The following is a 17,517-nucleotide window of genomic DNA, read 5'->3' as shown; positions in this document are numbered from 1 at the left end:
AGGGTAATTTTGCTGGGTATAGGATTCTGAGTTGTTTTCTTTTCATCAGTTGAAAAATGTGTTCCCAAAATATATAAGAGGAGAGAATAATCCCAAACTCATTCCATGAGGCCAGTATTACCCTGATACCAAAATCAGAAGAGTATTTCACAAAAAAAGAAGACTACAGACCAAAATCTTGTATGTTTGTAGATCCTAAAAATCCTCAGCAAAATACTAGTAAACCAAATCCAACAACACATAAAAGAAACTATACACTATAATCAAATCAGATTTATCTCAGGAAATCAAGATGGGTTCAACATCTAAAAATTATGTATTTAAAAATATACCATATTAAAACCAACCTTATCATCTCAATAGATGCAGATAAAAAAAAAAGAACTTTACAAAATTTAGTTCCCTTTCATGATAAAAGAATTCACCAAACTAGAAATAGAAGAGAACTTCCTCAACCAATAAATGGAATCTATGAGAAATACACAGCTAATATTTACTTAATAATGAAATGCTGAAAGCTTCCCCCCTCTAATCAGGAATGAGGCAAAGATATCTGTTCATACCACTTCTATTCAACGTTGTACTGGACATTCTAGCCAAAGCAAAAAGGCAAGAAAATAAAAGCCATCCAGGTTAGAAAAGAAGAAGTAAATTATCTTTCTTTGCAGATGACAGGATCTTGTAACAGAAAATTTTAAGAAATACACCTTAAAAAATAAAAGCTATTAGAATAATAAGGAAATTCAGCTAAGTTACATGATGAAAGATCAAAATGTAAAATATCAATTGGATTTCTATACAACTAAAAAATCTGGAAGTAAAATTAATGATTTTACTATGATTCATAGTAAATCATAATGATTTTAATCATTATTAAAACCATTTTAATCATTATTTGATTTTTAATCAATGATTTTTAATCATTTTTTTACTAGAAATGATTCTAGTTACCATAGCATTGAATACAATAAAATACATAGGAACATATTTAACAAAAGAAGTGCAAAAATTATGTAATGAAAACTATAAAACATTGTTAAAATAAGTTAGATTCTAAAATAAATGGAAAGACATCTCGTGTTCATGGATCAGATAACCTAATATTGTTCAAATGACAATACTCCCCCAAATTGATCTACAAATTTAATTCAATCTCTCCCTACATAAAAGCAAGAAGCAGAACAATGTGTATTGCATCTGTGATAGATAGATAGAAGATCTTTGTATCACTTATATTTTCATAAAGTCTGAAATGGTTTGCAAGAAACCAATGAAAGCATGTAAGCATTTATGTATGATAGTGGTTGCATGAAACTGAGTAAATGTGGAGACAAGGTAGCTTTATTCATTTTTTTTTTTTTGTATTCTGTGCATTATTTTAAAAAAGGAAAGGGGAGCATGCAAGAGAAGAAATTCCCACCCCAGCAGCTTATAATGTAGACAAGGCTGTTTCTCATACTTAGACCAGGATCACTTAACTCATGAATTCAACAAATAAGCTCTGTGTGGAGGTACTCTGGATGGGACATGTGGCTTTACATTACTTTGGACTTCCAAAGAATATGACTGAGACTAAGAAAAGAGCAAATAAGGGGAGGAGGTCAGAAGGAGGTCACTGACTAATTTCAGTAGGATGTGAACTTCTTTATTCCATCTCCATGGTAGCTGTAGCTAAGACTCTTCCATTTTACTCCAGTTGGCCTTTTCTTCACACCGTGGTTGCTTATTCCAAGGCAGAGGAAATAGAGAGGAGGTGAAAGGTTTATATGAGGATAACTGCTGTGCAAATGAGTAGAGTAAGTGGGGAGTGAAAGAGAAAAAAATGCAAAGGTGTATGGAGGATTTCCTGCTGGCTCTATTTAACTTTGGGTACAAAAGCACAGCAGATAGACTTTTAAAAAGAGTAAAATTAGCCAGTTCTTTGACCTTGATTCATGTTTAGATTTGTTCAGATTTTGGAATTCAGATCAGAAAATGAGGAACCCATTTCCCATCTGAAAGTGGGAAAGACTTTCCAAAGGCCTTATCATCCTAACATGAGAAGCCCTCTGGTCCCAGTTCTCTTGTATCTTTATCTACACTTCTGCTCTGCACGTTTTTCTGCAGTTATTGAATTACAAACTCTCACTGCTTAATTGCTTTTAGAGATGGACCCCTGCACAGGTGGGAATGGATGTGCCCACATCTGTCAGAGTGAGAATGGCGTGGCCAGGTGTGCCTGTCACCCAGGGTACCAACTATCTGAAGACAAAAAGGGCTGTGCTGGTAAGAAGTTGAAGCTGATGGATTAATTGGGTAATTGTTTGCAATTTTGTGGTAATTCAGTTTTGAATAGTCAGAACAGCTAGGAGAAAGGTGTTTTCATTTATGCTTAAAAAGAAACATTTATATTCTTATTTGATCATTCTGAAAGGTATTTTTTATGATACTATTTAATACAAAAGCTCAGTGAAATTTTTAGTTACAAAAAATAATCTGTGTAGTTTCAGAATTAATTCTTTTTGTTTTCTGTTTTTCATTCTGAAATGAATTCCAAAATTAATATTTCAAAACCTTCCATAATTGCACAGGGAGTTTTTTATTATAGGCTACAGAAGGTGGGGCTAACCTTTGAAAATCAAGTATGTGCAAATGAGTGTTCTCAGAAGTTAGGAATAATTAAAACCAAAGAGAAAGAAACTCTAGAAATACAAGGTTACATATTTCCATTTCCTAGAAATAGCAAAACAGACATACTTCAATTCAAAGATGAAAGTGATAAATTACTTCATGACCAGAACTAATAAATGAAGTCATTCCTGTGGGACTGTCTTTGTTTTAAGAACTTCTGAGAAATCACAGAATCCTTCATTTTTAGCACGACATTTCCATGAAATGAAAAACAGTTTATTGGGGTTAATTAAGAAAATACAAAATGTTTCCTGACTAATGTGAATGATAATGCTTTGAGAAATTGAAAAAGATTTAGACATAAAAATTAGTGTTAAGTTAGTTTTTTTTTTTTTTTCCTTTAAGCCAAAAGTAAGATAAAACTTTCTGTGGATTGTTAAACATACTTTTCTAACACAGAACATTTATGCTTTGGTCCTCTGTTTACATAGAACCTACCTTACTCTGTATCTGGCACAAAATAGGATCTTATTAAATACCTGTGGAAAATTTAGAAATATATATATAGCCATAATTTATAGAATATCTTTTTCAAATTTTTATTTTGATATCTGGAGTGATATTCCTAAAAAGACTGTCCCCAAAGTTTCTGCCTACTTAGAGTTTTGTAAATACCTTAGAAAGATAAGCATTTCTCTTAAACTAAGAGTCCTGGTGGGAGTGACATGCAGGACAATATAAGGAGGAAGTTCTATTTGGGAAAATGATAATGAAACCTATTCATTTAAGGCAGGTGTGGAGTAAGGGGAGCATAAACTTCCTGGGCCACAAAATGATGTTATACTGAATAGACTTGTCTATTGGTGTCGAGAAAGAGAGGGCACCAGGTTTTAAATGGCACTGTGACAATCATATGTGGAACATATACTATGGATTGCTACTTAAGAAGACTCCAAATCTGCCTTGTGTGGGGCCACTTGTACTGTCTTAAGTCAGAGAGATACCAATTTTGGTTAAGAATTTGATATATATTCACAATGACAAATTAAAGTGTTCTATCTGTATTGTTAGGGGATAGAAAAGGTCTATTTTTGTTTGTTTTCTCTTTCTTCAAATTAATAGATAGCAGCAGTTTCTCATGGGGCTTCCCAGGTGGCTCAGTGGTACAGACTCCATGTGCCAATGCAGGCAAAGTGGGTTCAGTCCCTGGGTAGAGAAGGTCCCTTAGAGAAGGAAATGGCAACCTACTCCAGTATTCTTGCCAGGCAAATCCCGTGGACAGAGGAGCCTGGCAGACTATAGTCCATGAGATCACAAAGAGTTGGACACAACTGAGCAACTAAACAACAATAAGAAGTAGGTTCTAATAGAAAAAAAGTGTTTAAGAACATGAATGAGACCTGCCACAGAGTTCTTGTCATTTTACATTGGTTTATTTGCAAATATGGAGCCTATGTGATATTTTACTGTTATATTTGTTGGCATTGTTGTCAGGGGTTGAAGGGGAGGGGATGCTTTCATTCATGTTTATAGTTGTAAATAAGTCTTAATTCCAGCTCCAAAGACACAGCTCCTGTGTATCTCTCTCTGCAGACATAAACGAATGCGCTGAAAGGCTTGCTCCCTGCAGCCATCGCTGTGTGAACACAGTGGGATCTTTCACTTGTGCCTGCCAACCTGGTTTTGAGCTGGGAGCTGATGGAAAACAGTGTTACAGTAAGTGACAGTGATCGCAGCCCAGGAATGTGTGGCATTTTACAAGTATTAAGCAAGAGTAATAAAAGGATTGTGCTGAATAACTTGCCAAAGTAAGAGCTCCTTAGAATGTTTTCCACTGGCGTAGGGTGGGAGTGGGAGCTTAGAAGGCCAACCCTCTCATTTTAATTTGATGAAATAGGAGCCCAGAGTCCACAGAATGTGGTCAGCATCATGGTCCTCTTTGTAGACCACAAGGACTAAGTCTCAGGTCTTCTGGATTGGGGCTCTCTTGGACCCATGGGTCTCCTTTGTGAGGAGTCTGTCATCCATCACCACCTCTGTCCTGCAATATTTATTGGACACTAATAACTCCAGTGTAACACTCAGGGGAAAGGAGCCAGCAAGAAAGAAAGAACCAGTAGGGTGAGGGGCAGGCCTAGATGGTAGTACCACGTCTGATTTCTGATCTCAGCTCCAAAGATGCCCTTCCCAGTTCTCTCCTATCAGGGCCAAAGCCCAATGTTCAATGATATAAAATTAGTCAGTGACTGAACTATAACTTGAACTAGTGTCTCTAAGCTCCAAATATATTATCCTTTTAACTTTGTTATGTGTTTGTATACATCATACATCTCTTGATCAGCTTTGATCATGAAGAAGAATACAGTGACAGATTAAATCAGCTAGTGTTCTTATCTAAGCTCTCTCATGAAGAGACAGTCTTAAGGTCACTAACTTCTTCATTCTCCTCCACTGCATAAAGCTCTACATTTATTTAATGCCTGGGTTGCCAGTGTAGCCGTAAACTCTGTTGGTTTATTTCTACTGCCTAAAGACAGGGCAGTTTTGCTGCGGTGATATTTATCTTTTAAAGAGCAAACAAAATAAGATGGGAGGGAAGAATTAACTACTAATTAGGATATAACTTTTTCCAAAGTGAGTCTTTCTCTTGGTGCCCCGAGGAGTTCTTTCAGGCAAAGAGAAATGTCGGTGGATTTTTCAGTACTATTAATATTTTGGCTTTTTAATGTGGTCAGAGGTTTAGGAGATGAGGACATTTTACAGATGCCTGAGATAAAAACCCCTGCAATCAGACTGGTGCATTCTCAGTTATCATGAAAGAGGGGGCCATTATCGCTAATGAGTCGTGAGGTTCAAGCTTTCGTAGAATTTACTTGGGAAAGCAATTTGCCCTAGAGTTGAATACATTTGGTTGAAGTGTATTTTTACATTTATTTCCCTTATGTGAATATTTGGCTAAGTTCTTTGTGTAGCTCTCACCAGACCTCAATATTTACTAACTGACATACAAAACTTTCTTGGTGAAAATGAATGTTTCAAAACTTGTAGGTGGAGTAAATATTTTCAGAACATGGTCATATTTAACAATAAATTATGTGCTCTTCATATAGCAGCCTATTTTAGGCAAATATCGTTTTAACTTTTTCCTAAGACAATGATATTTTGTACCTATATCATTTCTTTTCAGAAGTTCTCAAAATACTGTATAGCATAATGTGTTCTATGAATGAACTATCACTATCTTGGGGTTAGAAATTTAAAAATTCCAGATCCAGCATGGTTAAATAAAATTTTCTACAACTACCAGGCAATATATAGTGAACTTAAACTCCATACACATTTAATGCATATTTAATATACTGAGCAAATAATGATTATTTGCTATGAGAAAACACAGGGATCAGTCTTTAAACTTTTTAAAGCATATTTTTAAGTATGATAGTTTAATTGTATCATCCATATCAAAAACATTTACTTCTGTTGGTAAGTTAGAGGTGAGTATGCACTTGTTTTAGCCTCGTATAGTTTTTGTGAGGTTCCAATAATACCATTTATATTTAAAGTAAATTACCTCCAGCAATCTTAGAGCTGCATTGATCACAGGAGAAAAACAAGAACCAGAGCCAAAATTTGAAATATGTCTCCCTAAAGAGTATATGTTAACATATTGTGAAAAATATCAGTTCCCTTAATTATTTCAATCTTTCCTTTAGCTTTCTCATTTAGCTCAGTCCTAAACTAGCTGTTTCTAAACCCAAAGGCATTCTTATTTTCAACAATAAATTGATTAGCATAATCCTTCTTTTGTTTAGTCAATCATTCAAAACCTATTTTTGAACATCTGTTATGAGCTGCGTAATACAAGATGATGAAGGCACAGAGGGATGAGCACAAAGACAGGGATACGTCCTGGCTGTTCTGGGACACATAAGGCTGCTGCCTACCATAGACAGGAGGCTGAGATCTGGAGTATGATTTCTGTACTGTAACCATACAAGAAAAACAGCAGATACCTCAGCAGTTTGAATGGTAATATAGGCTTTCAAAGAATGCCACAATCCTGAGTGCCTTTGTTCTGTTCTTTTCTGTTCTGTTCTGTTCTTCAGGAGGTAAAAATGGAAGGAAATGAACCAACATAGTCACTCTCATTAGAGGTGTGTCTAAGCAACACAAATGAAGAACAGAGACCAATGGTGAAAATAGCAGAGTATCTAATTCCATATTTTTCACAACGATTCAAAGCATTCTTTTATTTTTCATTTTCTCACTTAGAAAATGATTGATTATAATACCTGTGGGCTCAGGAATATTGGCATCTGTACACTGAGGTAGATGTCCCCTCAAATGCCCCCAATTAGTGGCATGTACCACAGTCAGCAAGTTGGTGTTTGAGTTAATAGGATGTTTATATACAAAATGACTCTTGCATACATCATAGCTATAAAGATGATGCTAGTTACATATAATCAGCTAACTCATTGGTTTTGTATTCATACTTTTGTTCCATAACAGTGCTCACAGCCTAGGAAAGGGGCACATATTAACATACCATTAGTTTGAGAACAGATATGTCAACTGGCAAACTATTTGCTTTCTGATCATTGATTCAATACACACACACACATATATATATTTACACTCTGAAAATACCAAAAATTGCCATAGGTAAGTATCCTTTAAGATGTGTTTAATAACCACTGGTGGACTCATTACCTTTCTGTATCACCTTGTCATTTTAATATTATTTATAGATTTATTATTATTTTGATATGATATAAATATGTACAGGGCTTCCCTGGTGGCTCAGAGGGTAAATAATCCACCTGCAATACAGGAGACCAGGTTCAACCCCTGGGTGGGGAAGATCCCCTGAAGAAGAGAATGGTTACCCAGTATTCTTGCCTGGAGAATTCCATGGACAGAGGAGCTTTAGAGGGCTCAGTCCATGAGGTCACAAAGAGTAGGACATGATTGAACAACTAACACTTCACTTCAGTGTCAGATATGTACAATGCTTAATAGTTCTCAAACTTTTATATGCTCAGAGTGTTGACAAATTTCCAATAAAGTTTGTCCTCTTCCCAACAGAGAGAGAGTGTACCCATTATTGCCATGTATTCATATTTCTCTGTTGTTATGCTAATAATCCTCCCTTTGCTTGTTTTGGAAAGGGATTGAATTGGAAATTGTCAATAGCTGTGAAAAGAACAATGGTGGTTGTTCCCATCACTGTGAACATGCAGTTGGTGGGCCCCGATGCTCCTGTAACCATGGACACCAGCTCGATTCAGATGAGAAAACATGCATAGGTAATGTATGGTGAATGCTATCTTCCTTCAGAAGTTGCCCTGGATTCATTTAGCCCTTTCTTCTCTAATACTTGGTGCTATAATGTAGCTACACCTCTCAAACTACAAGTAAAATGAACAGTGTCTTTGGCTACTGGATAATGTAAAAGAAATATTTATGGACAGAAGATATCATAGTGTTTTACTTTGAAGTTAAAGAAGATTTAAAACTTATTAGCGATATATGTGACTTAACAGTTTTATTTCTAGAAAATATTCCAAGGCTTATCTAACCATCTAATTTGCAATTCAAACAACAAATGCTGCCATCCTAACTCTCTCCACCTCAAGCAGAAGCAGATCATGTTCATTGGTTTTCAACTTGGAGATAATTTGGATACATGTTCAACTTTGACACGGCAGGTAGCTACATTCCAAAAGCAAACATTAGAAGATATTATTCTTTGGAAAACCCAGCTCAAAGCCATAGGAAAGGATAACTTTTTCAGATCAGTCAGATCAGATCAGTCGCTCAGTCATGTCCAACCCTTTGAGACCCTACAAATCATAGTATGCCAGGCCTCCCTGTCCATCACAAACTCCCGGAGTTCACTAAGACTCACGTCCATCGAGTCAGTGATGCCATCCAGCCATCTCATCCTCTGTCGTCCCCTTCTCCTCCTGCCCCCAATCCCTCCCAGCATCAGAGTCTTTTCCAAGGAGTCAACTCTTCTCATGAGGTGGCCAAAGTACTGGAGTTTCAGCTTTAGCATCATTCCTTCCAAAGAAATCCCAGGGCTGATCTCCTTCAGAATGGACTGGTTGGATCTCCTTGCAGTCCAAGGGACTCTCAAGAGTCTTCTCCAACACCACAGTTCAAAAGCATCAATTCTTCGGCACTCAGCCTTCTTCACAGTCCAACTCTCACATTCATACATGACCACAGGGAAAACCACAGCCTTGACTAGACGAACTTTTGTTGGCAAAGTAATGTCTCTGCTTTTGAATATGCTGTCTAGGTTGGTCATAACTTTCCTTCCAAGGAGTAAGCGTCTTTTAATTTCATGGCTGCAGTCACCATCTGCAGTGATTTTGGAGCCCAGAAAAATAAAGTCTGACACTGTTTCCACTGTTTCCCCATCTATTTCCCATGAAGTGATGGGACCGGATGCCATGATCTTAGTTTTCTGAATGTTGAGCTTTAAGCCAACTTTTTCACTCTTCACTTTCACTTTCACCAAGAGGCTTTTGAGTTCCTCTTCACTTTCTGCCATAAGGGTGGTGTCATCTGCATATCTGAGGTTATTGATATTTCTCCCGGCAATCTTGATTCCAGCTTGTGCTTCCAGCCCAGCCCAGTTTCTCATGATGTACTCTGCATAGAAGTTAAATAAGCAGGGTGACGATATACAGCCTTGACATATTCCTTTTCCTATTTGGAACCAGTCTGTTGTTCCATGTCCAGTTCTGATTGTTGCTTCCTGACCTGCATATAGGTTTCTCAAGAAGCAGATCAGGTGGTCTGGTATCCCCATCTCTTTCAGAATTTTCCACAGTTTATTGCGATCCACACAGTCAAAGGCTTTGGCATAGTCAGTAAAGCAGAAATAGATGTTTTTCTGGAATTCTCTTGCTTTTTCCATGATCCAGCAGATGTTGGCAATTTGATCTCTGGTTCCTCTGCCTTTTCTAAAACCAGCTTGAACATCAGGAAGTTCAACATAATTTTTTCAACATATTATTAAAACATGTCACTGTAGACAATGAGAAGAATAAATTCCACCCCAGCTTGCTCCATAGTGAAATGTTTAATCTAGAACTTCTGAGAAAAACGAATATCTACCAAAAATTGGGAGAGTGAGCATCTCTAGTTTTCCTACTCCTGCAGGAAATTTCCCTGACATCACTCTATCCCTCTTCCTTAGCTTCCCTTTTGTTAGAAGCAGCTATTTTGCCTCAGACTTTCCTGGTATACTGTTGCATTTTTTAAAAAGCTCTTGAATGGAAGAGCATTTTTTCCTTTATTTACATAACAGACTTCCCAAGGTGAAGTTTCCTACAACCCTTACAGACCTCAGACCTCCGTGTGGCCAGGAATCAGAACATAGTAGTCATTCAGCAATACGTTGGGGCTTCCCAGGTCATACAGTGGTAAGGAATCCCCTTGCCAATGCCGGAGGAGCAGGAGACTCGGGTTTCATCCCTGAGTTAAGAAGATACCCTGGAAAAGGAAATGTCAATTCACTTCACTATTCTTGCCCAGAAAATTTCATGGATAGAGGAGCCTGGCAGGCTACAGTCCATGGGGTCGCAAAGAGTCAGACACAACTGAACTACTGAACGCAAACATCAAACTAAATTACTGTGTGCCCTGGGTCTGAGAGCACCTACAAGCCTCGAAAACAATTTGTCATCATTTGAAAATTAGGATACCCTATTTGCATGTTTTCTTTTGTGATATTTTATCACAAAAATATTTCTTAAAAATTATGATATGAGTACTGAAAAAAAAAAAACTTCGACCATCTAATGCTACTCAGTGTAGTTCAAAATAAATTGAAGTACCATAAGGGAAGAGGTGAATTCCAAAAGCCTAAGTTGTTGGGATTTTTTTAGTTTGGCACTAATGTGACAGAGTGAACTTTAAGGGATTTTAAAGTATTTGGGTTTCATAAATTTTTAAACCAAAACAATGTCTTTGCTTGTTATTTCTTAATCCAGCATCACCTTCTGCATTTTTCTCAGTCTACAGTGGTTAGCTTAATGAAGCCAGTTGCTTGCCTTGCACCTTCTTATGTAGTGAAAAATATGCTTATAGATTTCTACCTTGCTAGCATTTGGATCTCTGGAAAAACTAAAGAACTTCTTTTCTTTTTTCCCTCCTCCCTTCTTCCCTCCCTTCCTTCCTTCCTTCTTATTCTCTCCTTTTCACTGTTCGGTAAGGGAAACTGGAATTTTGTTAAGGCTTTTGTTTGCAGCTTATAATTTGATATCTTTCCTGATTCTTTGAAAAGTACAATTTGGTAAAGTTCATATTTACAGCCAGCAAAAATCACATCTGCCAGGGTCAAAATATAGAAAATTACACATTTATGAGATTTCAGCAGTCAACATGATGACATTATTTTGTTGATGGCTCAAGTTTATTTCATTTTCCAACAATAAATAACACTCATTCCTAAAAACCAAATATTCTCTAGAGTAAAGGCAATGATTTGTTTGGAGTGTGCATATACATAGTCTGCCTACTTGCCTGAGAACAGATTAAAGGCATGAATGCTTTGTAAAAACATTTATGCATGAGAGAAATAATTTTCTCTTTAGCTTATTTTAGAATTTACTTCTTCTTACATGAGAATATACAAATAAATGTAAAGATAAGTCATCTAGTCTGCAAATGGTCAGTCTTGCCCAAATGCAAGCATTTATTAGGGATAAAACCTAGTGATGTGTTAACACAATTTGAAAGACAGCTATACAAAATACAAGTGTCTCACCAGCAATAAGTTCACTAAATTTAACAATTGGTAGTTATCAGAAAAAATATTATTCTACTCTTTGGTGCTTTATTCAGTGACTATGTGTGGGAAACAGATACAGAAGATCAAGTCCTTTCCAGGTTTACTTTTGATGCTTTTCTGAAGTCATAGTTGAAATGTTAAATTGTTTTACTTGCTATAATTGATTCTGTATTTTTGATTAGAGCTAAATTTACAGGTGAATTTCTCTGCCGTGTTGTAATATTTGGTATGTTGGAGAATGTAGGAAAAATATGATCATCAGAGAGGCAGAGGAATTAAAAATAAGATCTTACCAAAAAAAAAAAAAAAGATCTGAGAAGGAATAAAGAAATTTAAGAAAACATGGTATAAGGCTTGAAGGGACAGGGCATTTTAAGAAAGGATGCATTGGATTTCTAATGAGTTCTATACATGAGACAAGAAATAGCCCCAGAGGAATGATAATAGAAGAAGAATCCAAAATGGATCATAAAATGATAGATTGACTAACTCATTTTTCCAATTAATATGATGTGATACTAGATAGAATAAGGAATCATGAGATGTATGTATTTAGAGGCTCTGGTGGTATATGAGAAGACTTTTTAAAAAATCTTGAAATAAGAAACCACCCCCCCCCAAAAAAAAAAAACTTAAAATGTAGTATTTTAACCCCAGTGTTCATTGCAGCAACTATTTACAATAGCTAGGACCTGGAAGCAACCTAGATGCCCATCAACAGATGAATGGATAAGGAAGATGTGGTACATATAACACAATGGAATATTACTCAGCTATAAAAAGGGAGTGTATTTGAGTCAGTTCTAATGAGGTGGATGAACCTAGAGCCTATTACACAGAGTGAAGTAAGTTAGAAAGAGAAAGACAAATATTGTATATTAATGCATATATATGGAATCTAGAAAGACGGTATGATGTTCCTACATGCATTACAGCAAAGGAGACACAGAGATAAAGAACAGATTTTTGAACACAGTGGGGGAAGGAGAGGCTGGGAATATTTGAGAGAATAGCATTGAAACATATACATTAATACATTTCCATATGTAAAATAGCCAATGGGAATTCAGTTTATGAATTCCCAGTTTATGAAACAGGGAACCCAAAGTCCATGATCTTTGATAAGCTAAAGGGATAGGGTGGGGAGGGAGGTGGGAGAGGAGTTCAAGAAGGAGGGGACATATGTATACCTAATGCAAATTCAGGTTGATGTATGGCAAAAACCACCCAATATTGTAAAGTAATTATCCTCTAATTAAAAAAATAAAAAAGATTTTAAAAGCAATGTTTTAGATAAAAACTGAAGTTTTAAGTTTTTTGCCTTCTATATCCATGCTATGTAATCCAAAAGACAAGGAAGTTTTAATGTAAGAAAGGGAAAAAAATATCAGCTAGAATTTTATGAGTAGCACTGCTTGTGACATTTTGCAGGAAAAAGAATGTTTTGTGTCCAAATGACCTTCATTTAGATATTTTATGGTGACCCCTAACGATGGTTAATTGATTGCATTTTCTTTCCTTTCTCTTGTCTGCCTTTTCTTACATTGGTTCCCTTTCCAAGGTTAATTGAGACACTGATCTTTTATATATTGGCTGTTCACGTAGTTATGGAGCAAAGGGATTTTTGTAAGCTCAGCACTTGCAGGCCACCCAACTTAACAGCTCAACAAAGCGGGTAGAATTGAAGGCCTATAGCCAAAAACCCTGACCACACAATTTCCAGATGTCTAGCTAGCAGTGGGCGATGAGTCTGTTCTACCCCTTAGCCAAATATATTACAAATGACTATCTCAAAACTTAGAATAAATAGATTACCCTTTGCTGAAAGGTTTCAGTTTGATCTATTCTGATTAATTTTTATTTTCCTTAGGGCAAATAAAGGAAGATACATTACAGATTGTAGAATTCTAGAATGACAGTGCCGAAGGAGACTTAAAGATCATAATTTAGAAAACTGTCTATCTGATAGGACATTCCAGGGTAATGCTAAGTCACTTCAGTCGTGTCCGACTCTGTGCAACCCCATAGATGGCAGCCCACCAGGCTCCCCCGTCCCTGGGATTCTCCAGGCAAGAACGCTGGAGTGGGTTGCCATTTCCTTCTCCAATGCATGAAGTGAAAAGTGAAAGTGAAGTCACTCAGTCGTGTCCGACTCTTTGCAACCCCTCGGATTGCAGCCCACCAGGCTCCTCCACCCATGGGATTTTCCAGGCAAGAGTACTGGAGTGGGGTCCCATTGCCTTCTCCATCCAGGGTAATAGTGTCACCAATTATAGTAAAAACTCATCCCCATCAATGTAGCATCAAAAAGTTCAAGCAAATGCCCTGAAATATTCTGTAATTTAATACATAATGTTTAAGATGCTTGTCTGTGCTGTCTCTGAATTGCCTTTAACCACTTGTCTTCCCAGTCCTGTGAATTCTTTTCCTTGGGAGCATTCTTTCATCCAAAGCTCTTAGAACACACACATAGGGGCCTAAGACTGCCTCCTTTTTGTAGCTGTTAAATGTTCACTCAATGGAATATTTTAGCTCTGCTTCTCAAGCTGTTTTTTTTCTTTTTTTAAATTGTTGTTCTTCAGGTTCTCTGTTTATTCAGCCAGATTGCTGTTTAAACGGGAAAAATAGCAGAGAGCTCTTTCCCTGTGCTTATAAATGAATTTGGAGATTATTTACATGCTTTTCAAATAAATACTAGGCATAGGAGAAGCATGTCAGAAACATTAACCCAAATGCAAGCCTCATTCGTGTTATCGTTTATTCAGTGTCTGTACTCCGTAGCCTGAGAAATAGAAAATAATTAGTAAAATGGTTTTAATTTAGAAGTGGGGCTTATCAGCATCTCTATAGGTGAATTAAATTCATGTCTCTTAAATAACAAAAATGTCTTTTCTCCCCTTTAGACCTTGATGAGTGTGACAGTGGAGAAGCCTGCTGTGCCCAGTTCTGCATCAACTATTCAGGAGGCTATGAATGCAGTTGTCAGGAAGGCTTTCAGATCAGTTCTGATGGTTGTGGATGTGATGGTAAATTCCTGAGCTCTAACATGAAATCCCTGCTGTGACGGGGCAATCAACGGAGGAGGAATATCTGAGGCAGAGAGTTAGGGTGAGAAAGAGAAGGTTTTCACCTTAAAGAAACTTGGATCTCTCTGTGGTCCAGCCACTTACTATTGTATGAACGTGGGTGACACTCAGTGCGCTGAGCCTCAAATCCTCATCAGTAAAGTGAAGACAATTATGGGATTACTGGATAAATTAAGAAATGTAATCAATGTAAAGGACCTGCTACTGTGATTGACATCAAGAAATCACTCAACTAAAAGTAGCTATTAGTATTATTATTATATTCATTGGTCCATAATCCCTTGTACCTAACTTAATACACATAGGCAAGTGAGAGATTCCAGCAAGCCATAGCATAATGCTACAGGAGTCACTTAAGGTAATCATGACAGGAAACCGAGTTGATTATTGAAAGTTATTTTAATTAGACAGCAGCAGCAAAAGGATTGCCATTTCTTGAGCCATAGTATCAGATTCCTTTAAATATCTGATGTTAATCTAGCTAATGCAAGCTTCAAGATGAGTCATTCTATAATTTTCTAACTGATTTGTTGCTTACCTTTTAGAGGATTTCTAGCTGACATATATTTTTATAATATTGTGAAAGTGAAAGTGAAGTGAAAGTGTTAGTCACTCAGTCCTACCTGACTCTTTGCAACCCCATGTATGTAGCGCACCAGGCTCCTCTGTCCATGGAATTTTCCAGGCAGGAATACTGGAGTAGGTTGCCACTCCCTTCTCCAGGGAATCTTCGTGACCCTGTCACTGAACCCAAGTCTCCAGCATTGCAGGCAAATTTTTTACTGTCTGAACCACCAGGGAGGCCCCTATCATAGAGGAGTTTTAGCTTAGTAAATTCACATTTTTGTGAAGGGCTCATATAAGTCATTGCTAAAAATTACTTTACCAAGTTTACCCTAAATATATAATCTTTAAATTTTTATTTGTGGTCATTATTACCATTATTTTGAACCATATTTTTCTTGAAATCAAAGATGAGAATATTGTTATCTATTTCAATAACATTCAAATTACATAAGAAGACTTTAATGCCTCAGAGGAAATAGTGTTCCTTGGATTAAAGAAGCAAATTCTTAAATTCTGTTAAGGATGCTAGGTGTGTTTCTTCACTTAGATGCCAAACTCCCCAGCCTTGCAGTGTCGATAACAACAAAGAACATACAACTATGATATCTATATATTCTAAATACAGTAGAACATATTACTACTTACACCTCCCATCCAATTAACAGGGCCAAAAAAAAAATTGAATTTCATGTACCATCTGCTATTAAACAGAGTGAGCCAAGAGATGATTATATGGCGAGAATATACATACTTGGGTACACACATCCAAATGGAAAAGGTATCCACAATCTGAGGCCAGCCTAGAAACTCAGTTTTGTAAATGACCTTTTAGAATCATGAACACACTGACCAAAGCCTGGGCTCGGATGTGAATTTAACACCAGTAAGTGGTATGAGATCAAAACCTAGGATTCTTCCATCTCTAAAATTCTCCACAAATCATGTACAAAATTATGCATTGAATAAATGCTTTGCCATAGATGTTGAATAATTCAAGAGTGAATGAACATTCTGCTAAATGATACACAGCCTGAGACTATGTACGTTTTAAATTCTTCATCAAAATCTTATGAACGAGATCTCAGAAAGACATTGTCTATGCATATAGATAAATGATGGTAAACTTGGAAATGAGTAAAAGGAAAATAATTGGCAGGATATTCTTGAGGAAGAATTTGGGGTCGGGGAGATCCCCTGGAGTAGGAAATGGCAACCCACTCCAGTATTCTTGCCTGGGAAATCCCACAGACAGAGGAGCCTGGAGGGCTACAGCTCATGAGGTCACAAAGAGTCAGACACATCTGAGCACACAGCACACCCAGACACACACACTTTCTGTATAGCAATACATTATTATTAGTTAATAAAGGTGACAAATATGCCCATGAGTTCATAATGTCTGTTTTATCTCAACACTGAAGAGCAGATATTGTTTCAATTTTCCTAGATGTGGATGAGTGTCTCGATGTCAGTATCATCTGTGACCAACTGTGTATCAATTCTGTTGGAACCTATGAGTGTTCTTGTGAGGAAGGCTACAGAATTGGAAGTGATGGGAAAACTTGCATCTGTAAGTCTCTGTGAAGAATCCTATCAAATCTCTTCGAAATGACTTCAGCCCTTGTCTTGTTCTTCAGGAGCGCAGAGACCATATATTCTTTAACTCAACCTGTCCTCCCCTTTCTCGCTTCACAGACTAAAATCTTTTCTTTTCCCCTTTTGTTCTCCCCATGGCAGTTTCCACTCTGTGCTTGCTGTGTCTCACCTTCATTTACAATAGACTGTTTGAAATGGTCTTCTCAAAGACTTTTACCTTTCAGCTGCCCCCTGCCTTGGCTATCTAGTTCAAACTCTTCTCATTTCTCTCATCAACCCTCGCTCAGTTTTTCCTTCTTTTAACCAGCATGTGGAATCCAGGCATTTCTCTGTGTGGTCTTAGCTTTAGATGATGAACTAGAGGAAGAAGAAGAATTAGACATTGTCAAGTTTCCGGCTCTCCTATTCAAGAGCCCACCTCAACTGCTTCATTATGTGGCCACCTCTCTGCCTCTCTCCCATGAAGATGAAGACCATGAGGAACAGGGACACGATATTCCAGGAGAACTGACTGATTTGCACAATGTTGGTGGGTAAATGAACATGTTTCATTATAATCACCTCTTCCCTCTATTTTTAGATAATTCACAGAATTTCTTTTATAGACAATTTTGTTATCAATATTTAATGCCAAATAAAAGCATTTTAACGTGATATTGACAAGAGACATGGGACCAAAATTACTTCTTCACAGCTCCCTATCAAATTCATCATCTGTTATCCATCTTCCTTTTGCCAATAAAGGGTTGCTATGTATGTATGCATTGACAAGGGGGTGCAGGGTGATGGAAATTTGATACAGTGAAATGGAGTTGAAAAATATATTTGAATTAGCATCGTGGAGACAAG

At 37.0% G+C, this 17,517-nt stretch overlaps 1 protein-coding gene across 1 annotated transcript in view; it reads left to right on the top strand.

Moving 5' to 3' along the window:
- EGFEM1 (EGF like and EMI domain containing 1) overlaps positions 1-17,517 on the top strand; it is a 693,443-nt gene that overhangs the window by 565,804 nt on the left and 110,122 nt on the right. The window contains exons 6-11 of the mRNA XM_059888727.1: positions 2,146-2,265; positions 4,204-4,326; positions 7,782-7,919; positions 14,323-14,445; positions 16,520-16,642; positions 17,012-17,197. Coding sequence (XP_059744710.1) covers positions 2,146-2,265; positions 4,204-4,326; positions 7,782-7,919; positions 14,323-14,445; positions 16,520-16,642; positions 17,012-17,197 — 813 coding nt within the window. The remainder of the gene's footprint in view (positions 1-2,145; positions 2,266-4,203; positions 4,327-7,781; positions 7,920-14,322; positions 14,446-16,519; positions 16,643-17,011; positions 17,198-17,517) is intronic.

This window comes from Bos taurus, chromosome 1 (genome assembly GCF_002263795.3).
Source record: "Bos taurus isolate L1 Dominette 01449 registration number 42190680 breed Hereford chromosome 1, ARS-UCD2.0, whole genome shotgun sequence".
In the NCBI taxonomy this organism is placed as follows: Eukaryota; Metazoa; Chordata; class Mammalia; order Artiodactyla; family Bovidae; genus Bos; species Bos taurus.
Note: the sequence above shows the minus strand (reverse complement) of the source record. Positions and strands in the feature narration are given on the sequence as shown.